The sequence below is a fragment of the Dermacentor albipictus genome, chromosome 1 (assembly GCF_038994185.2).
Source record: "Dermacentor albipictus isolate Rhodes 1998 colony chromosome 1, USDA_Dalb.pri_finalv2, whole genome shotgun sequence".
NCBI classification, from domain to species: domain Eukaryota; kingdom Metazoa; phylum Arthropoda; class Arachnida; order Ixodida; family Ixodidae; genus Dermacentor; species Dermacentor albipictus.
The window spans coordinates 304,774,028-304,796,511 of NC_091821.1; the positions used below are offsets into that span (position 1 = coordinate 304,774,028).

Sequence of the window (22,484 nt, forward strand, 5' to 3'; positions counted from 1 at the left end):
GCCGCAAGATGCCATAAACTTTCTCGGCCGAGATCCCCTATGATTTGTTTAAAGCCATCTCCGTCACTGCTGAACACGTCAACGTCATCCGCAGACCACAGGTTGCTGAAATGTACCCCTTTGATCAGCACTCCTAAAGCCTCGCAGTCTAACGAATTGATACTCCTAAGCACAAAGTGCAAGGCATTGGAGGGATTGCATCTCCTTGCTTGACCCCTTTTTTATTGGAATTTTTCCGCGTTCCTATGATTAACTAAGGTAGCTGTGGAACCATTATATACATTTGCTGGGATGCCCTCCTACTTCTGCGCTAAAATTAAATGAAGGGACTCGCCGGAAAGTTCGAAAAAGGCAAACGCGTTTTTTTTTTTTTGGCAGTCGGGCAAAACCTGATTTGCCAAAGGTGTCTTATTGGGGCTACAAATGGCGCAATGTCTTTAGCCGTCTGGTCAAAACAGAAATGTGCGCGTGTGCTAAATAAAGGCATGAGTTGAGTAAAATATTTCTGTAGCGCAGTTAGGAGAAGAAGTAAAGATACACAAGACAGAGCGCTAGGGACAGAGATATCGGTTTCTGACGTGTGCATCCTTCTTTCTTCCCGTCCCTGAGCTACAGAAAGCTTTTTTTTTTTTCACAATGCCACATGCCAACGCTCCCATACAATTGAGCGTAGTGAACGGGCACTGACCGTCCTGTCGCCGAGCTGTCGGATCCGGCAGTGCAGGAAGGCGGACTTGCCCAGCTGCGCGGTGACGTTCCGCTCGGTGCTGTTGTCGAAGCGGGGCCTGAAGTGGGGGTCGTCCCAGTACGCGCTCGGCCGGGACGGAGGCTCGCCGCTGCCTCCCACAGCCGTGACCAGCGACGCGCTGCCTGGCGGAGGCAGTGCGGACGGCGGGCTTCCCGACGAGGTCGCCTCGGCACGCCGCTCGTCGGCACTGCTCGGCGAGGCCGCCGAACGAAAGCTGCGCTCTGTGCGGGTCGCCTCCGACATCCCTGCACAGAGTGGGGCGAAAGGCAATGTACGCGTGAGCAGATCCAACGGTTGTCGTGCTAACGTAAACTGAGCAAGACAAGTCATTACAATGTCGGAGACAAATGTTGCCAAGCATGCTTCATTGGCATTGGATGCATAAATGACACCGTATGGTCACTTCTTCGCCCTCCCGTTGCATATACCTTGCGGATGCGGTCATCGCCAACGCGCAAAACAGATATTTTCCTGTCGGTGTTATTACTATGCTTAGGCGCAACGGTTAGCGAAAACTCGAGGACAACTAAGATCATCGCATGGCCTAACTGCAGGCAATAACGTAAACTAAATCGAAACTGCTTTTTAATTAAAAATTAAATTGAAAATTATGTTTTAAATTAAGTTTCTAAATGAAAATTAAAATTTTTAAATTTTATTTTTCATGGCTACACTTCATATTCATTCTCGTAAACGGGCCGCACTGCCACGCACGCGGCTGCCGTATAAGTGTCTCCAAGTTATTGAAAATTCTTGGGTGTCAACGCAAAGTTGTTCGCCTATCGCCCGCGTCATCCTTCATACGCGCCTCCTCCTGCCGCGGTGCTCAACTACACATATGTGGGCCCGTCAGCTTCAGTATCCCCCGCCAATAATCCACAGCAACGCAGGTCACCGGAAGGCCGGCAGCTGCCCCCGTGCTGCCCATTTCCCTCCATTCTCTCCCTGCCCTTCTCTCGCGAGCAGGAGCAAGCGCTGCGCATCATTACACGTACAGCCCCGCCTGGTTGCCTCTGCTCCTCTCTTAGCTTCTTCGCTCGCCTTTTAACCTTGATAATGACAGTGTGTTGTAGCTGCAGGAGGGTTCAGCCTGGCGATCGAGGCCGGCAATTGCTCCGCCTTCTCAAAACAGCGCTTCGGATGATGCATTACCTGCAAGCTACTGTGACAGCTTCTAACTTAGCTCACTTCTACAAAATGCAGCAAGGGAGAAAACGGTGCTGATCACAAAAAACAAACCTCCGCAAAAGCCACGGCAAGCCTGGTAATGCTTATATAGAAGTGCGCCCGGCCAAAAGAAAACATGAAACGTGGTCGCTGCAAATAAAAATTTGAAGGACGCTTAAGATTCGCCTTTAAAAGTGGACCGCGATAGCTTTCAAAGACCCCTTACTGCTGTTCATGCTTACCGGCAACTGCAGTTTGTGTAACCGTAACGTTAACCGGAAAACGCTGGCAGCGAACCCTACGCACGAAGGCGAGCTTTCTCGTAGAAACGCGGCCTCTTGCATGGGTCAATCTCGTGTTATTGCTTCGCACTTTTTGATATTTCAGTCTGAGAAGAGCTAACATAAAAGACACGCTGTCGGTGTTTTTTTTTTTCGTTACATTTGTTTGTGGGCTGCTGTTCTTAAAATTCCGAGGAATAACTTTGTAAAGAATGAAAGACAAGGCGTGAGCAACTTCGGAATTTGGTTCGAAATTCTTTTTGTCGAAGCGACGTCCTAAGCTGGACGCCGGATTTTCCGCCACACAGGTTATTTAACACTATCACAATAAAATTTTGAGTTGATAGAACAACTCTAGTACTGTGCATATGTTCATCTTTGTGCGTGTCTTTCACGCTGTTTAAACCTGCAATAGGCTCTTCCGGCCTTGTCCCACATCCACACTCTTCTCGTCGTCGTCAACATATTATACCACGTGCAGTCTTAATTACGAAGAGCGGAGATACAACAGACTAAACAAACGGACTCGCGCTCGCTCTAACCGCCGTATACATTTACATAACTTATTCCTACTGTTGCCATGCAGCGACCTTTCTGCTTCTGACCTCCTGCCGTTTTGCCTGTTTATTCTTTGCACTTCCTGGCCTGGGCTATTTCACCTGACTAGTGTGCAGTCGTTGCTTTTACTCGCACAACGTGCGCTTTGCGGATCAATGGCCAAGTTGAGCGAAACAGACAAGCGCACTCATTTATTGGAGTCATCTTCGATAGATACTTGGTGCCTTCACATATTGTACGTGACAAAGCATTTGGCCGCTTTTGTCGACCTTCTCGTATTTCTCGGTGGGGAGTCCTAGGGCGCGCCAGTATCGTCAATGTTGGCATTATATAACGCACTATATTTGGGATTCCTGATGTACGCCATACCTGTACAAGGAAATACTTGCACGACAAACATTCGCACACTCCACATTGTGCAAGCCCAAGCACTGAGAATGTGTCTTGGTTTAACAAAAACAAAAAAAAACAAAAAAAAAACAAATACATCATCCATCGACTTAGGCCATCGGCGTAGGCCATTGCCAGAGATCGTTCTGTTGCATTATACATTGCTGGAGATGTCCTGGGAGCGTACATTCGACACTTGATTCGGCTTCCCTCGCCCCATATGACATACCTGTCAGCTAAGAGGCGTCATTGAACATTTTCCAAAGCTATTCAAAGACAGAAGTTCTACTTGCCAACACAATTCACACCTACTACACAAATATAAGCTCCTTTGTGGCGTCTGCACCGGCCGAAAGTACGATTGACAATTCCGGGCATGAAAAAAAGGCAAAACAAAAGAACTGGAGCACATTTGCAAGCCTTAAAGCAAGCAACCTCCGACCACCTTTCCAACATCAGCAGAATCTGGCAAGTTGTCTGCAAAGATGGTTCGGTAAAATTCAACAGCGCTGCTACTGCAGTCCTGATCTCGGCAAGATATGAAGAAATCAACTTGGAAACATCATGTGTGGCCCCACCGATAGGCGCAGCGCTTACTGCACACTATGCTGCTCTTGAATTCATTAATCAGGAGCCACCGCAATAATGTACATTATTGTGTGATTCCAAGGCACCTCTTTAGGGCATACAAAACCACGTACTCAGTGAACAACTGTCGTCAGAAAATCTACAGACTCATAATCGCACCCACGACAAGGGACATGGCACAATATTTCAATTGCTTCCGGGATGCTGTAGTATCAGAGACAATTACCACGCCGATGAAGTCCCCGATGTCTACATGAAAGCGGTCAATGTGCCTTGATCCCACTACCGTACTCTATCCCTCATCCACTCTTACCGAGCGATGGGAGACCTTGCTAACCAGCACGGCCTTGGAAGACCAGCTCCTCCTGATCTCCAGGGGCCAGGCAGCTAGGGAACCATATGGGTTCCGTGAAGAGGGACCCACTGCCATCGACGACGTCTAAGAAGATGTCGAGCTCCGCTCAATAAAGTTGTTTCTCGCTCTCTCTCTCTCTCGCGAAGGGACGCTGCGGCTGGGCTGCCATTGTTGTTCCGTGAATGTACGTTGCCCTTGTGCGACTCGAACCTTTTCACCGTGTGTCGTTTTGTATCCGGATATACAGATGCATCTGCCGCTTGGGTTACCGTGTCGTCAGCAGGCCATGCTGTACTGTTTGTGGCTAGGCCTCGCATTTAAAATAATGTTATATCTCCCTTATTACAATGGCTGACAGCCCCACGGGCGACATATGGACTGTGACGAGACACTCACAGACATTATCTGTGTTTGTACGCGCTATAGTGCCAAGAGGCAACTGATGTGCACATTGTTGGACGTTCTGACTGGAGAATCGGCCACTATCAGAACAAAAAGTTCTACGCCAATGCAAGAAAATCCGCACAGAAGACTTTATTCGCGCTGCTCAGCTTCCTGGGTTCTACAGATGTTGGGAGCGCAACCTGCTACCGCTCTCTTCTGCGCGCGGTTACCTCTCTTCTTCACTGTCCTCCCTTCCGCTACCTTTCTCTTTTTGTCCAGTTATTCCTTCCCCCGTGCAGGGTAGCCAACCCGAACTAGCTTTGGTTAACCTCTCTACCTTTTTATTCGTCGTATCTTTTTCTCTCTCTTCCACTTGCATCATCATCATCATCATCATCATCATCATCATCATCATCAGTCAATCAATCAATCAATCATATCATATCAAGCAAGCAAGCAGGCAGCAGCAGCAGCAGTCCCAGCCACCGCCGCCTGTTTTATGTCAATTGCAAGGCGAAGGCCTCTCGCAGCGATCTCAAATTACCCATCTTGTGCTGGATGATTCCAACTTGCGCCTGGAAATTTCCCAATTTCTGTGGGAGCCGCCTGCGTCGACATAAATGTTGTCCTTCAGGACATTAATAAAGTTCATCATACTGACACGTATCCTTATCTTTACCGGGCGATTACGTTTCGCCGCTTAACAACTGTAATCGCACAGCGAGGGACGCATCCGACGTTTATGGAATGCTATCGATAGTTCCCTCCACTGTCTTTCACCGCAACTTGTGTAATCTGATTGCATGTATGCGCGACGCGAATAGTGTAGAACTTTGTGGAAGGCACGCGGGTCCTATCGGTTAATCTGGAACATTCCACGACTGATCTATAAAAGCCGACGCGCTTCACCCGCTGATTAGATTTTCGACGATCGCCGAGCGTGTTCGCCGCTATCGTTGTGCTATAAGTGTAGCCTGTTTTGAGGGCACAGGTTCGCCCAATAAAAGTTAGTTTTGTCGTTCACAGTATTGCTACTGCGTTATTCAACGTCACCACCACGTGACATCTGGTGGAGGTGCTTTGAGTTCATGCACCGGACGCCCCCACAAAGCCGTGACCCAAGCCCTCACTCGGAAGACACCAACGTCGCCAAGAACCAGCGAAGTAGCCGCAGGCTGCAAGGACTGACCCCGGAGCACGGCCTTTTGCCTGAGACGACTAGGAAGATGGCCACCAAATCCACCCCAATGGCAGCCCCAGCGTCACCCGTCGTGCTGCAGCAGCCCAGGGAGCCTCCGACGTTCCGCGGTTCAACTTTCGAGGATCCGGAAAGCTGGCTTGAGACGTACGAGAGAGTCGCTACCTTTAACAACTGGAACAGCGACGACAAACTGCGGTATGTCTTCTTCGCTTTGGAAGACGCGGCCAGGACGTGGTTCGAGAACCGAGAAGCCACCTTAACGACCTGGGAACTTTTCCGAAGCGGCTTCCTACAGACATTCGCAAGCGTCGTACGCCGAGAACGAGCCCAAGCGCTGTTAGAAACCAGGGTGCAGCTACCTAATGAGACGACCGCGATCTACACGGAAGAAATGAGCCGCCTCTTCCGCCACGCCGACCCTGAAATGCCCGAGGAGAAAAAAGTCCGCCTGCTGATGCGTGGTGTGAAGGAGGAACTTTTTGCCGGCATGGCACGAAGCCCACCGAAGACCGTCGACGAGTTTCTTCGCGAGGCCACCAGCATCGAGAAGACACTCGAGATGCGAAACCGGCAATTCGACCGCCGCACGAACTCGACAAACTACGCCGGAGTTCAATCATTGGCCACCGACGAGCTGCGCGAGACTATCCAAGCGGTCGTGCAGGAGGAGCTACGAAAGCTGTTCCCACCATCATAGCCTCAAGTGGCTTCGATTGCCGACGCCGTGCGTGAGGAGCTCCACCAACAACTTGTAGTAGCCCCTGAATCGCCCCAGCCTGAGCCGCAAGCGATGACCTACGCCGCCGTCGCACGCCGTCAAGGTCCCCCTCCGCGAGCGCGCCAGGGCCCTGTCACGCCGCAGTTCCGTCGTCCGCCGCTGCCACCGCCAACACGACCACCCGTCGCCCAGCGCACCTGCGCGAGGAAGACGGACATTTGGCGCGCTCCTGACCACCGCCCGCTCTGCTACCACTGCGGAGAAGCGGGTCACGTGTACCGACGATGTCCATACCGGGATATGGGACTGCGAGGTTTCGCCGTGAACGCTCCGCGCCCGCAGCAAGGTGAACGCCCCCGCGATATCGCCGATTACCTCGCCGCTACTCAGTGGAGCTCTCGACGACCGTCGCGTTCGCCATCACCAGGCCGCTACCTGTAGCCGCAGCGCCGACCATACACTGGCCCAGCCAGGGGCCGGTCAGCGAGCCCATATCCGGAAAACTAAAAGCAGCAACCGATGGAGGTGCGGTTGCTGTTCGTCGAACTGACGAAGATCCTCCTCCGCCGCCGCTGATGACAACGAAGAGACCATCTTGACGACATAATAACGACCCGCCGCCATCCCGACGAAGTCAGGAAGCCAAGACTACACCCACGAAAGACGACTTGATGAGGCCACGTTCCAGCTTCAGTTCAACACGATGCAGCCGTGATCCGACGACGCTTCGTCGAGTACCAGCCCGGCGACCGTGTTTGGGTATGGACCCCGATACGCCGACGAGGACTGAGTGAGAAACTACTGCGACGCTATTTCGGACCCTACAAGGTCATCCGACGTATTGGCGCACTGGACTATGAGGTCATGCCAGACGGCGTTTCGCATTCACAGCGGCGCCGCGCACGACCTGAAGTGGTCCACGTGGTGCGTCTTAAACCATTTTACGGACGCTAACGAACTTCCCTTATTTTGTTGTTTTCTTTGCTACGAGTGCTTATTTATTACTTTCGTTTGCTTGCAGCATCGGGTCGATGCTTTTTAAGAGGGGGGTAATGACACGTATACTTATCTTTATCGGGTGACCACGTTTCACCGCTTAACAACCGTAATCGCACAGCGAGGGACGCATCCGACGTTTCTGGAATGCTATCGATAGTTCCCTCCACTGTCTTTCACCGCAACTTGTGTAATCTGATTGCATGTATGCGCGACGCGAATAGTGTGGAAGGCACGCGGGTCCTATCGGTTAATCTGGAACATTCCACGACTGATCTATAAAAGCCGACGCGCTTCACCCGCTGATCAGGGGTGCGATCTTGTACGCGTTCCAAAATAGAACGGGGGCGGTCCGTTCCACCGAGCCGCACACGCTTGGTCAGTTTGAACGGTGTCGAACACCATGACGTCAATTGTGAAGTGATATCTGCTGTCAATCATTCCGTGTTGTCTGCTATCGGACGAACGCAACGGAACGGACCGCCAATTTCGCGACGGAAGGAACGGACCGCCTCCGTTCGAGTTTGGAACGCGTACAAGATCGCACCCCAGATTTTCGACGATCGCCGAGCGTTTTCGCCGCTATCGTTGTGCTATAAGTGTAGCCTGTTTTGTGGGCACAGGTTCGCCCGATAAAAGTTAGTTTTGTCGTTCACAGTATTGCTACTGTGTTATTCAACGTCACCACCACGTGACAATACCATACCATACCATACTATCACCCCACCCAGTTTTATGCCTTCTACGACTGCGCTTACCTTCCCTAGGCACCTCCGGTTATCTACCCTACGTATTACACGGCATGCGCATTTCCAGTTTTTCTTTTTCATGTGAACTAGAATATCGCCTATCCCCATTTGCTCTGGGGACGACGACGAAGTGTCTTTTGATACAGCGCTGTTCTTTCTAGATCCAGTTTATTTCTGTGAAAGTCTAAGTTCATCCGCTGGTCCTCGCTCCCTGCTCGGTCGTGATGGAAGTAGACGACCTCGCACGTCTTCCGGCGACGGCGGCGTCAGCGGCGGCCGGCTCCAGGAAGCGGATCGGTCAGCAGAGCGACAGTGACAGCGAGGACACCCATGTCTACTCTGTCAGCAGTGAGGACATTTCCGATGGCGAGTTCCAGCTGGTGCAGAGCCGCAGAGCGAAAAGAAGAAACGCCAGGATTTCCTCATCGTCAAGCACGCAAACAGTAAGACACACGCAGCAGCCGGACGCCAATACCATCATATTTGTGCCCCTGCTTCCCACCGTCAAAATGAACCTACTCAACAAGCAATCTGTGTCGACGTCACTGGAAGGCCTGGTGCCAAATGAAATATCCTACATTCGAGTCAACACCCGAAAAAATCTACTGGCGGTTGATGTCCGGCATGTACCTGCTCTGACCATTCTACGCAGCGTGACGGCCATCGATGGCATTCAGGTGCGCTCTTACATCCCTTTGGGATATGACGTAGCCACCGGTGTTATCTACGACGTAGACGTCGCCATCCTTAATAACGACTTGCCGATTCTTATCAAGCCAGCCAATGAAGAGTTTATGGTTGATGTTAAGTAGCTAGGCAGTTCACGCTGCGTGAAGATTGCATTCAAGGGTAAATATATACCCTCGCATGATAGGGTGGAACACTTCAGATATGCAGCGCGACCTTTCATTGCGAAACCTCTTCAGAGCCGCAAATGCATGAAACTGGGGCACGTGAGCAGCGTCTGCGAAAATCAGGCAGCATGGCCCCGTTGCGCCGAGCCACACGCTGCAGATAAATGTGGCGCGACTGTACTGTAAGTGTTCAAACTGTGGAGGGTCACACGAAGCTTCATCGAAGAAATGCCCGCAAATTAAGAAGTAGATGGCTATCTTGAAATAGATAGCGAGAGATCATTCATCTCATCGCGAAGCCGCCGATAAAATCAGGAAGCGACGTTCCCGTCGCCGGCACTCCTCAAGGAAGGGTGTTGTCTCTGCGACGCGCATGCCACTTCCTACAACACCACCTGCTCCTCTGCCACCCAGGCCAGACTCTGTGCAAAGGACCACGAAGAGCAAGTCTACTAAGAAGACCACATCTGCCGAATCTTGGCTGGCTCTACCGAAACGGCAACATTCACCAACAGAGTCACAGCAAACTTTCGCTGGACCGCGCCGTCTACTGCCGGCGATTTGTGCGACCAAGACAGGCAGGAGGCTGATATGCTGCAATCGCTGATTAATACAATGCGCATCATACTGAACAAGCTGCAAACCCCAGCAGCTCGAAGTGCTCTGCAAATACTGGATGCACTAAATCCAGTGCTTGCTAGCATCGTTTAAGCATCATGGCTCGACCAATAGTCCCCTTCCGCACTGAAGTTAAAAGTGCGTCGATCTTTCAGTGGAATGCTAGGGGTCTAAGGACCCGTATAGCAGACTTTCACCAATTCATTTTTACAAATCGCTTTCCCATACTGGTCATTTGCGAACCAAATACACCAACTCCACTCAGACTGTCCGGTTACGAATCTTTCGTCTCGTCTACATGCGGTGCGAGCACGAAAGTAATCATCTACATCCGCATGGACATTACGTACACTCTTAAAATTTTCACACCCTTATGGGTGTAATGCGGGTGTATTCATCTTTTCACCCCTTGTAAACACCCTTGAAACACCCTTTTTCAGCGCAAAAGGGCGTTCAACAAGAAAACACCCTTGGAACACCCCCAGTCTTTCTAATTTACACCCTAATTATAAGGGAGTAAGTGAACAAGCTTACAGTATATGATAAATGAACATTGCCAGTTAAGGCGTTGATATTGGCTGTACATAAAACGCGCGCTACCTGCGCTTGAATCAGGTAGCTGGAATGATTAGATCGGGGCACCTAGGCAGCAGCGCACTGGCTCCGAACAGTGGTCAAAAACGAAGTTTCCCACGAATGTTGATATCGAACGGATGACACTAACGCGCAGACTTTGCATAGCCAGATATCTGCAAAAGGCTTCATATGATCTATAGCAAAATATTTACAATGCTATCACTCAATGCTTAAAGGTGTGCAACCAGTTAGACTAGGAATGGTTAGAAGTGAGGGCTAACGGTAAATAGCTCACCAACTTACGGTTTGTAGATGACACTGGCATACTCAGCAACACTGCAGACTATTTGCAACAAACGTTTGAGGAACATGTCGAAGAAAGTGTAAGTCTGACTGAGAGTTAATATGCAGAAGAGAAAAGTAATGTTCCGCAGCGTGGCGAGAGAACGAATGTCATGGTCGGCAGTCAGCCTCTAGAACCTGCGCAGAAATACGTTTATTGAGCTTAATTAGTCGCAGGGGCCTCTGATCAAGGAAATTAACAAAAATAAAATATTAGCTGGAGAGCTTACGGCAGGCATTACTAAATCATGACCAGGGAGCTTACTGCTAACCATTGCTTTCTACCGTTAGTAACGTATGGGGCCGAAACTTGGAAGTTACCAAAGAAGCTTTGGAAGACGTTGAGGACCGCGCAACGAGCGATGCAATGAAAATTATTAGGCATGATGATAATAGACTGGAAGACAGCGATGTGGATTAGAGAGCGAACGGGGATAGCTGATATTCTGGTTGACATTATGAGGAAGAAGTCGTGCTGGGCAGACATTGCAATGCGTAAGGGAGAGAACTGCTGGTCTATTGGAGTTGCAGAATGGGTGCTAAGGGAAGGGAAGCACAGTCGAGGACGGCAGAGAATAATGTGGACGTGATGGAATTGGGAAACTTGAAGACACGTGGAACCAGTTAGCACAAGACAGGGGTATTGGAGATCGCTGGAGAAGCTTTCGTCCTGCGATGGACGTCAGAATAAGCTGATGATGATGATGACGTGACGACATCCATGCTAGCTTCGCGGCATGTCATTCATGTTATGTCATGCATGCGTGTCATGCACGTTCTGATAGCTCGATTTGCGTCGATTGCGCGGGAGGGAGGGAGGGGGGCTAGTAGCGGCGTAGCCAAGTGGGGCACGTCGGGCACTTGTAACGCTCACTAACAGTAAAATTTTTGCTGCTATGGCAATGGCCCCGCTCCTTCCCCCTCCACGGCCAATTGGGACCCCCCCCCCCCTCACACGAAAAAATTTTCTGGTTACGCCACTGTCGGGAGAGGGTGTAAGATTGCTCCAGACCCCTCCCGGTAACTTGTCAACGGAAACGGGGGACGGGAGGGCAGCTGCCGCCGGGCCGCAAACCTTAGGCAGCCCAATTACCGGCTGCATTTCCCTTTGCACGTGAATACTGCTCTAATGCCATTACACTGTAGGATCTGTGGCGGTTCGAGGGCATGCGACAATAAAAAAAACCCATACAGCCATCAGCAAGTCTTAGCTTGAGCAGATCTTTGAGAGCTGGGCAAGACTCTCGCAAAAAAAAAAAAAAAAAGCTTGGCACCCCTCTTACAGGCATTGTCAACTCTGGGTCCCACCGCTGACTGTACATTTCCGGTAAAAAAAAAAAAATCACACCGGAACTCCTCTCGGATTTGTCTAAGTGTGCGTAAGCATTGTGACTCTTCCTCATCTACACGCAGTCCATGTCGTTATCAATGTTATGAGACTTGAGCCGACAAGTATAAGCGACAGCGCTGCGGCGACACGAGCTGCTCTGGTCGGCGGCGCAAGCAAAGTACTGCAGGTGGCGGGGCCAGGCGCGCTGGTGACGTTCCGTTCGTTTTGAGCTGTTATCGCTCTTTAGCCCTCCTCATCCGCGCCGAAACATTATCAACCGTTCTCCGGCGGCGGCTGCTTGTGGCACGGCCGCGCGAACCGTATCTTGAAAGCGAACTGCATTGTGGACAGAGTGAGCCCACTGCTGAAACCTTCCCGCGCTGTGTTCGCACCGTTTACTTCGCTTTGAAAACAGACGCGCGTACACCTATGTTGAAAGTGTTCTGCGAAAAGCGCATAGTGCGGCATGAGCTGAGAGCTTCGTGAGCGCAGTGTTCTCGCCGCTTCGGTCGCGTTGAAGCGAGAGCTAGCACGAAGGTGAATTCACTCGCTGTTGCGGGTTCTATTTTGAAACGTATCGTGTGGTACGGACTGACGGACGGATGTTTTTTCTTGTTGGAGAAGTATAGAAATGCTTACGTTATAAAAAAAATCGCAGGGTTCGCGAATTTCGCGATAAGAACCAACACCAACCCACTCCTCGGCGCCCCGCGGAGCGATGCCGTCTTGATCGCCCCCTCCCAACCCCGGGAAAAGGGACACTACCTATCTCAGTTGAAGAAACGATGATGAAACGTTAACGACAAGAACGGCATCTCCTAACGAGTTGTCTTATGGCCTCTGAGATTTGCGCGCGCAGCTGGCGCGCGCGAACCTGGGAGGCCCTAATTGGCCGCTTAATAGCATAAAAAGACAAAGATAATGCCAAATGACACAGTTAAAAATTCAAACAAATAACTGATCTTAATTATACTGTTTGGGAAAAAGAAATAAAAAATTAGACAGCCGCAACACACGCCACTAAAGCCACCACCGCCGGCATAACGCGGAACCAACAGTTGGCAACATTCATTCGCGCGTCATTGCTTCGTTCGCTTCGTCTTCGCAACGAGAGCCGCCATCTTCTCGCGCCTAACGTTTTGTATGGCTTTGTTCTCTGCAATCCGCGCACGCAGCTCATCGGTGGATGCACGTCTGCTCGGCGTCGCAATGCGGCCTGCGTCATTTTTTGGTGTTCGCGCAATCGTTGTGAAGCATGTCGCATGTGAAATGTTTGGTAGAAGTGCCTCACGTCCAAGTCAAGCCGCCGTACGGGTTTATGGCTGTGCGCCCTGTCTCGGAAGCGTCAACGGCTTTCCGGCATGCGGATTTCAGGTACGTGCAAATGCGTTTCGCCCTCCTATTGAGCTCCGGCGCAAAGCGTGCAATATTTCATGTGAAAGATGCAGTGCCCGTCATCATGGTGTGAATTTCGAGCGGCAAACGAGAACTTTGGCATTTAGAGCACACCGCGGCTGCTAAGTTAGCGTGGAAATTGTTTTACGTTACCGTAATATGTTGCTGTCAGTCTAATCTGCGGCTTGTGGACAGCTAGCCCATTGACTTTTGCTTGTGGCAGCGATAAGTATATAAATGGAAGCGGTAATAATTTTCGAGAGCAGAGAGTTGTTTCGCTCGATGTTTGGTCGTGTTCATGGCGTTATGAAAGCTAGAAAACTAACTGGCTTTATCGTGCTTAGTTCCAACTCCAAGAGGCGTAACGTTGGCGCTGTATGTGCTTGTTTTCGGTGTCACGAGTACCACTTTCATGCTTTTGTTGCATGAGAGGTAGCTGCTGCATGCCGTCTGGGCAGAATACAACAAAAGCAATTTCCTCACTTTCATACGTATGCAATGTGACGTAACAAAATTTCCAGCGTTTTATTCGGAGCGTAAATATCCAGTATAGTTTAGTAAGAAACTCGAATTCTGTCTTAGCTTAGTAGGCGTGAAACAAGTGAAACTCTTTCCTTTTTGAATTCGCCCGCAGATGCGTCATCGGGTAATTGACAGTAGCTTCGCTACGTGAGTTGTTTTATGCGCCAATATTGCCTGGTTAAGTATCCTGTTAATTTATGCCGACGCTCGTTCATCTTGATTTTAAGCGGTTACTATCCCCGAGTACCGGACGATGCCAAACTTGTGAGGTGTAGCAAACGCGGGAAATTCAATGTGGCGTGGCTGCAAGTTCCTGTTTTTACGTTTCTTGCATTCAAAGCCAACAGAGTATCACTGATTTATTTTCCATTTCTGCTGTACTTGATCAATCTAATGTGACAACTGCATTTGCTCTTTAATGTTCTCCATTTACTGTGTATTCAGCTTGGCTGCCGTCCTCTCTTCAGAGGATGCTGCTGTGATAGCTCTTTCGTATAGCACATGCCTCTAGGCCCTTGTGTTTCAAGGGCTCTGGCGAGGCAGCAGTGCTCCAAGTAATTTTACCAACCTGTATATTTTCTATTTTGCATCATTCTTCCACGATGGATTTTAATGTTCATACTATTTGTCATTAGTCATCGCCATAATTTTATAGCACGTAGATTTTACGCACTTTACAGCGACAGCCAAGTTACATCTTTCATAATACATCGTCAACATTACCACTTGTCATGGCCCTCTTTGGCCAAACGTGGCCCTTGCGCCATAAAACACCACACATCATCATCATCAGCTTGGCTGCCAGAAAATGCTTGAATTTCTTTCAGTATCCAAGTGACGAAATATTCCACTGACGGCCGTGTGTGAAACACGCAAGATGACAAAACTGATAGCAAAATGATGAGATATTTCTTTTATAGCGTTTGGACTCGACTTTTGGTGAGGCTGTCGATCGACCTTGGGCCTGGTGACAGCACACCCGACATCGCCAAAGTGCAGCCTATCAGTTGAGCGCCCCCGAATGGACCATCAACATTGGAAACTGAAGCAGAGCCAGGTAGGGCCAATTTTTACTTTGGAACAGAATACTGACAGCTGCCTCTTTTTTTTAAGAACTAAATAACATATTTACAAACCAATCCTTTCTCTTTGTGCAGCCTACATAGAATTGTTTTTTGTTCTTATACAGACCTTCAGAAAGCAGTTCTTCTGAACCCTTTTTGCATGCACAAATAAATAAAGAGGAGTTCACTTTCTGAAGAAATTGATGCACTGAAATGTGCGTTCGACACACAATGAGATGCAAGGTAACCAACAACTTTAAAGCGGTAAAATAACAAGTTTGAAACAAGTTCTAACATCATAACCCGCCTTGGCATACGGATCTAAATATAACAGCAACAGAGGTGCATGCAGAGAAGTGTTTGTAAATGTTTGCAAGATATGTACATTGTCCATGAAATTGTTTTATTTACTTAGAGCTTCTTGGTGCCATGGCAGTGCAGTAAAAGCTCAAAATGATGCCCCTGCTCCTAATAAAGCACCTTTAGATATTAAAATTAAATTATGGGCTTTTACATACCAAAGTCACAGCCTGAAGTTTTGGGAACCTGGCCTTCTTTAATGTACACCTGAATGTAAGTGCATAAGCGTTATTGCATTTTACCCTCATTGGAGGGCAGCTGTCATGGCCTAGATTGAAGCTGGGACCAGCATGACTGAGCAGCGTGGCATCATAGTAAGTGGGCTATAACACTAGGTCAAAATGAGAAATACTGCTTAGAACTACCAACTTCTTGGCTCACAAGCACTTTGCACTAAGTTAAAGGAGTATGGAGTACTGACAGCGACTGTTTATGTACCAATTTCTTTTTAACCTGACTCCATTATTAAAGTGCGAAGCTTCAATTAGTCAAAACCAGCCTAAATTACAGAACCAGCTCAAAACACGCACCATGTATAGCTGGATTTGGACATGAAAATGGAGCCAATTCATGTCGCCGAAAATGGAGGTGGCAGTCACACTATTTCATGCATTTTGCCTAAAACATAGTCAATAATTAATCAATTTCTAAAATATTCTTTTCAAAAAGTTTTTTTTCAAGCATGAAAGGAGGAGCCAAATGGTGTTCAGGTGCACGAGCGGTTAGTTGCACGGCACTTGCATGTGTACACTGGCTTCTTTCAAGCTTGAAAGAAACATTTGTTGCACCTATTGAGCAGTAGAAAGCTGGATTGGGAATTTTTCAGGGTGCTCTACAATTTTCGCACTGACACTTTTGCTTTGAATATAATATTTGAGCAGTTAAGTAATCGTTGTTAACTAATTACCTAATTACGAAAAATGCAAGAATTGGTTTCACTTCCTCAAAACGATGGCAAACGACATTACCTTGGTGCTGTCCAGCTACGTTGCAGTTGTACATATTTAAAGCTTGCATGTGTTATACAGACCACCTGGTAATTACAAGGCATATATAGAAGTGGCTAAGTTGTGTAAGCCAGCCATGTGTAGTGAATCATGAGAAACAGCCATGTTTCTTTGACTTAAGGGCATGATAAGATTGACATGCTCGACACCTTGTATCAGTGTGTTCTAGGCCTGTTCGTAGTTTAGCTACTACATAAACAATATTTCTGCACGTGTAAGCTCATATGCATCTTTCAAGTATATTGCCTTGTGTGTCCAAAATAAACCATCCTCGCGCTTCCTTCATTATGTCTTTATCTGTTGCTGTGCTAAATTTTTAACATGCAACTGCACAAATTTTCATCTATTTTTCATGTTTCCTCGTTGTTTGGTGGCGTTATTTCTGAACAAGTTGTTTTCGTTAAACCCTGTTGCACACAGCAGTACACAGCATTTCTGCCTAGAGTGGAAATGGTTTTTTTTTTCAGATTGACATAAATACACCTTGCCTGGGCAATGTAAGGCATTCTACATAACACTGCCATGCAATAATGTTTATATTGTATTCCAGCATCATGCAGAACTGTTTACTTACCAGATTAGAATATGTATAAGTGTTGGAAGTAACAGAACTGGAAGAAGCCAGCAGATAATGAGGCCAAGGAAAGCATACAGGAACATGTGTTAAGTTTCTTTATATGAAGTATAGAAATGATAAATTCTGGGTAAGTGAAAGTGGATTAAAAGATATCCACCTGTGGGTGGAGAACGGACCCATAACCTTCACATTACACATGTGATATACTAACCACTGTGGTACTACTGCGTGTTCGAGCGTCGACAATCTTAGGGGCCATTGTGGACGGTTGAATGCTGCCTCGGTGGCACAGTGGTTAGTGCATCGCATGCCTAATGCAAAGGCTGTAGGTTCGTTCTCCCCCCATGCCTGGTTGTTTTTTTTTTACCATTTTCATTTCCCTTTATCATTTCTACATTTAAATAGAAAATTACAAATAAGTTTCCACGTGCCTTCCCTGGCGTCTTCCAGCTGTGATTCAGAAAAATTTTGACCCTCAGTATCCTTTCTTCTCCTTTGGAAGAACAGGAGCTTCATTTTAAAAATAATGAATTCACCTTGTTCAGTATCTCAATGTGGTCTCAAATCTTATCATAGCATGTGTATTACTAAGTGAAGTTTTTGTTAAGATGATATAGCATGGGACCTAATTAGTAGCCTTTGTGTACAGATATATGACTAGTCTAATAAATAGGAGGATTTTAAGAAGCACTTCTAACATGGTCTGAGCATGTGTTTAAAAAAACTAATCTAGCATGATTTCAGGCATAACTGTTGCCCCTGAAAAATATTTGGATAATATGCATTGGCATTGTTTTTAGAGAGCACCAATACTGCTTTGATAGAGGTAGCCTCGTGGAACATGAAGCATCGCTTCTTGCTGAGTCAAGGAAATATTTGCATATCTGAGGTGCATGTGTCATAAGCTCGAATGCTGTTTAGAGGCTGCTAATAAGAAAATTACTTGACTTGCCTTCCAGAGATTGCTTCAGTAGTCTATGCTACTCCATCATAAACAATTTACCAGGGTGAACATTCACGACAGTTGGCTTTGCAATGTTTATGCAAAATACCACAATTGGTTACTAGACATGTGAATGCACTAAAACTTGGAATTAATGACCAGTAAGATTTATGGGACCAGCAAAACTTAGTTTATTACTCCAGAACAAAATGCGAGGCACTTCGGTTATTTCTGCCATAGAGTTTCTTACAGTAATTACTAGAGGGAACTCTGGCGCTGCAGTCGTACCACCATGGAAATGATGGGAAGCACATGGATTTGTCGGATAATCGTGCTTGTGAATTCAGACGTTCTTGTGGCTTCGTATATTATACGCTATATAAATCTCATTGCCGTAAATTTCAGCGCAGTCTATACTCTTCGAAGTGCAGAAGACGGCATCAACACGCACAATCGCTATTAATTGCAACGATTGAGCTTGTCCAGGTAGCCAAATCGAAGGGCGCCAAGCGTCTCAAGGCACTGGTATGCCCGCGATAAATTCATCAGGGCGTTGCACTCGCTTGTCGTTACATGCCTCCATGGCTTAATGGTTTCAATATCACACTTCTGTTCTAGAGTTCCTGTGTCTGAATCCTGTCGTCGGACGATTTTCATGTTTATTTATTTATTACACAGTATATTGTTGAGAATGACTAGTTTACAAAGTCACAAAGCCGTTTGAAGCCAAACAGATGAAGTTTAGGCAAATCCATGTACTTCCCATAATTTCCATGCTGCTACAGCCGTTCTTGTTTGATCTCCTGTGGACACTAACGTCAGAGTTCCCTCTAGTAATTATTGTATGAAACTGATTTCTGCGCCTCACTCGTGCAGAAGCGGCACCACACCTGCTGCGCAAACATGCACTGCCTTTCGGCCGAGTGCAGGGAATGCTGTGAACTCGCCATGTACAAAGCCTGCACTAAGTAAAACAAATCACAACGTGCAGGTGCTGCCACGTTGAACTGGTGGAATGAGGAGTGAAATTCAGCACCTCCGGAACTTTCAGGGTCCTGCTTGGACCCTGAAAAGGGTCTGCAGTATGTACTAAATAAAAAATAAAAATAAATAACTAGTTCAGAAAGTGCAGGTTAATCTAGTGGAGATTAATATTAACAGAACTTGAGTGATTCTGCGTTACATTCACGAAATATACTTCATGATACTTTTCCATTTATTTCATCAGTTATTAAGAATCCCTTTTGCATTGTTGGACAAAACTACAGAATGCCAACATATTTTCTAGCATTCACTGGTAACAAACATGTCAAAACTTGTTCTAGTGTCTGGATTGCCGCTTTAGCCATTAACCCCCAAGTTAATTCCGGAAAAATGCACCAAATTTTTTACGTACTCAATTTTTCGGCGTCATTCTCATTCTAAAAATATATTACTTCATTGGTCTCTGGTTAGAAATAACACAAAAATAAGAGCTGCTCTTGAGGGCAGCTTTCCCTCAATGCCGACTGTAACTCATCTTTGACAATACGAGCAGTATAACATCGGGCAGAAAGAGTGCAACTCGTCATTGGCGATATTGGTACTACCTCCAGTCACTAGTACAGCTTGGGATCAATGGTTAAATGTTGCGACTTTGTTGATGCCCAATTTTAATTCTGCAGCTGTTACACTTGGGTGTAGCATGTGTATGTACGTGTGCATGCATTAAAATGACTTCACGCTAGAGCAAAGCAACTGTAGTGCAGAGAGGCATTAGTCATCTTTATATATTTGCTTTGTAAAGATGCACTAAGTTTATTTTTTGCAGTATAGGCTTGGCGCTAATTGGCCAAAGATGCCCTTGTGCTACTAAAACCTATCAATTAATTCGCTTTTTGCAGTAGCAGGTGCTTATTCCTTTTTCAGGATCGGTCTGTGAGTTTTAATTTGTTTTTCTTGAACTGTGCAATTTCCACTCACAGGACTGCATGTCATGTGAAGTGTTCCTTTTTCAATCAAGAATGTTGAGGTTGTGTTTGTGAAACTCGATTTCTTGCCTCAAACGAGCTTGTACAAACTGACCAAGCTGATAATTCTACCTGCTTATATATTAAATGTGTTGCGGTTATGAACCCTCATAATGAATGACACACAGTATAAAAATTTTATCTAATAAAACGATTTAATGAAATTTTTCATGTTTTTCGCGTTCGTGTTCACTTCTCTACTCTCGTGTCCTGTCTGCATGTCTCGCCTCTTTTTTTTTGCATATTAAATATCGTATAAACTTAACCATGCTTTTTTACCACAATGCAGGGGGAAAAAGCTCCGGTAACACCATGCATTCAGTATGGTGGCCCAGACGTGTATGCAAGCAACCTCCTTCATGTGGACCAAGAACTACTCTGCAGTGTCTCACAGTCTTCCATGCGAAGCCCTCAACATTCTCGTCTCAGTGGAATGGCTGCCCATCTATCTGCGTGTCCATCACCAAGACGGCTAGTTGTAAAGCTCCTGTACCCGTTTAAGAAAGCTTAATGATTTTTTTTATTTAGTTTTCACGGTTGGCCGTAGAATCTTAACATTTTTGATGTTTCTAACGTTTTTACCTGGCACAAAGTGGCGCAATAACTTTAAACCAGTGTAATGTATTTAAGTGATGCTCACTCTAATGCCTATCTGGTTTTGTTTGTGTTTAAGAAATTTGAATGTCTGATGAGGTAACAGCATTTAAATTTGTCATCGTGGCTTGGTTCAATGAGCTGCTAGGAAATAAGATGCAAAACTTATCACATGCCAGTTGTAGCATTTTTGTATTCATGACTAAAGTATACACGTTTCAAAAGATGGAAAGTGGGGAAAAAAAGCCTCAAGAACATAATCATCCTAGGATTGTCATGTCCTTACAACTCTGCAATGACTAATGCCTCATGCGTCTTGGGAGCACAGTGGTCGCAATGCCTACAGGTATACTTGATAAGAGACTAGCTTGCAAAAATTTAGTTGAGAGTTAGCGCTCATCCTGTCTGCTTCTAGTCTGTGTCCATGCCACTTCGCGCTACAATCCAAGATCATGTTACTGTACCAACTCGCCCAACTTTTTATCCTTGTGTTAAAGACACACTCAGACTTGTTCTTACTTATGTGACCGGTTATTTTTGTGCTTTATAATAAGATGCAGTGCTTTTCGAATGAAAACGTGATATTTAGTAGTGAGGTTATTTAAAAAAACTGTTCTGCTTAAAATTTAATTGAGCAAGCCTGTGCCATTATTCGGTGCTTATGTCTTTGTATTGGTATGGTTTTACTCATCTTCCTTTTTACTTTTAAAATCTGCAAACATTATTATGTAACCATTTCTCTTGAATGAAATAAATACTTCTGACATTTCGTCACAAATTTTACAATGATGTTGTTCAATTACGTAACCTTAGACTAGCTGATTGTTGTTCTGGTAGCTTAACTTACAATGCCTTTGCAATATTCAATGCAAGCACATGGTGAAAAATAAACTAAGTTATTGGGTATAAGCAGGTATCTTTCAGTAAATGGAGCATACATATATTTCAGGAAATAGTGCATGCTTATATATTGAACAGCAAGGACAGCTACACATGCTGTTTTGTTCGTAAATGCTGAAACATGATTCGACGTGGAAGCACTTTGTTCTTTGGCTTTGAGTGCTACCTTTAAGTCATGTGTCAAAGTAGTAGTAGAAGCATCCCGTGGCGATAAATGACAACTTTGATGAATAGAGGTGTAAAATGTGTGCTTAAAACGGCAAAAAACTGTTTGACAGGCAAACATATGCTTCTGTAGTACTGTACTTGTTACCGTCGCCAATCCATGCATTGCTTGTGCTCTATTGCATTCAATATGAGCTACAACAACGAGCTGTGGTGTCTTTCCCTCCTGGTCGAGCTGGTGTTGCGAAAATGTTTGGCCAAGAAAAGTGGAGGTTTTTAATTATTTCTGAAATGCATGTAACTATGCTTTTGGCTGTGTGCTGTTTCCACGGGATTAGAAGTACTGGTGCACCAAGGTGCGCGAGATCCTGTGTCCTTAGTGCAGCGCGCATTGTTATTGCGCTCTGCATCCGACCGGCAGTGTACTATCACTGCAGAGGAAGATTACGAAAAGCATGGCCTGTGTGCCTTGCTGCAATGGTGAAACCTTCAATTGTTTGCCTGAAAGGGTCGCACGTTATGCTACCACATGACGGACCAGAAGCGCAATATGACGACGCCTCACAGATTCTGGCTCATACTGAACAAGGTAGTACCGTAGCTAAGGCTAGGCAGCATTCACAACAGCTAGTCTGCCCATTAACTACATGGCTGTAGTGAACGCTAAAATACTTGCAGGGATAACACCCTTTTGGAAGCGTGTTGTCCATGCTACACCCATATTGAAAGGGTGGTGTCTCTGTTACACCCCATATAGAAAGGGTGTTGTTAGCTTTACACCCATAGGCGAGGTGACGTCATATTAACACCCCTTCTCTTGTAGGGTGTTAATTTGCACCCTTTGCTTGAGGTGTAGCAATACACCCAAAAAGGGTGTCACCCATGGGACAAGTCATTTACACCCTTAAGGGTGTTAAAATTTTTAGAGTGTATGTCGCTAATGCGTTAGAGCCTCATGACGACAACCAATATGTCTGCCTGAATATCCAAAAGAGGGATGTGTCACTTGCACTAATTGGAGCCTACATATTCCCAGCGGGTCATTTTGACGGCGAACGACTCAAGAAAATACTACTGATGAACAATTGCCCCT

General features: G+C 46.6%; 1 protein-coding gene and 1 long non-coding RNA gene across 3 annotated transcripts in view; one reads left to right on the forward strand and one right to left on the reverse strand.

The window, feature by feature from the left end:
• Positions 1-22,484, reverse strand: part of LOC135907231 (uncharacterized) — a 454,989-nt gene that overhangs the window by 99,756 nt on the left and 332,749 nt on the right. For both annotated transcript variants that reach the window (XM_065438909.1, XM_065438910.1), the window contains exon 3: positions 689-993. In XM_065438909.1, the coding sequence (XP_065294981.1) occupies positions 689-993 (305 nt within the window). The remainder of the gene's footprint in view (positions 1-688; positions 994-22,484) is intronic.
• On the forward strand, positions 11,578-21,030 carry LOC135907230 (uncharacterized). The gene is made up of 3 exons (XR_010565941.2): positions 11,578-13,229; positions 14,693-14,829; positions 20,022-21,030. It is a non-coding gene; the product is annotated as an uncharacterized lncRNA (long non-coding RNA).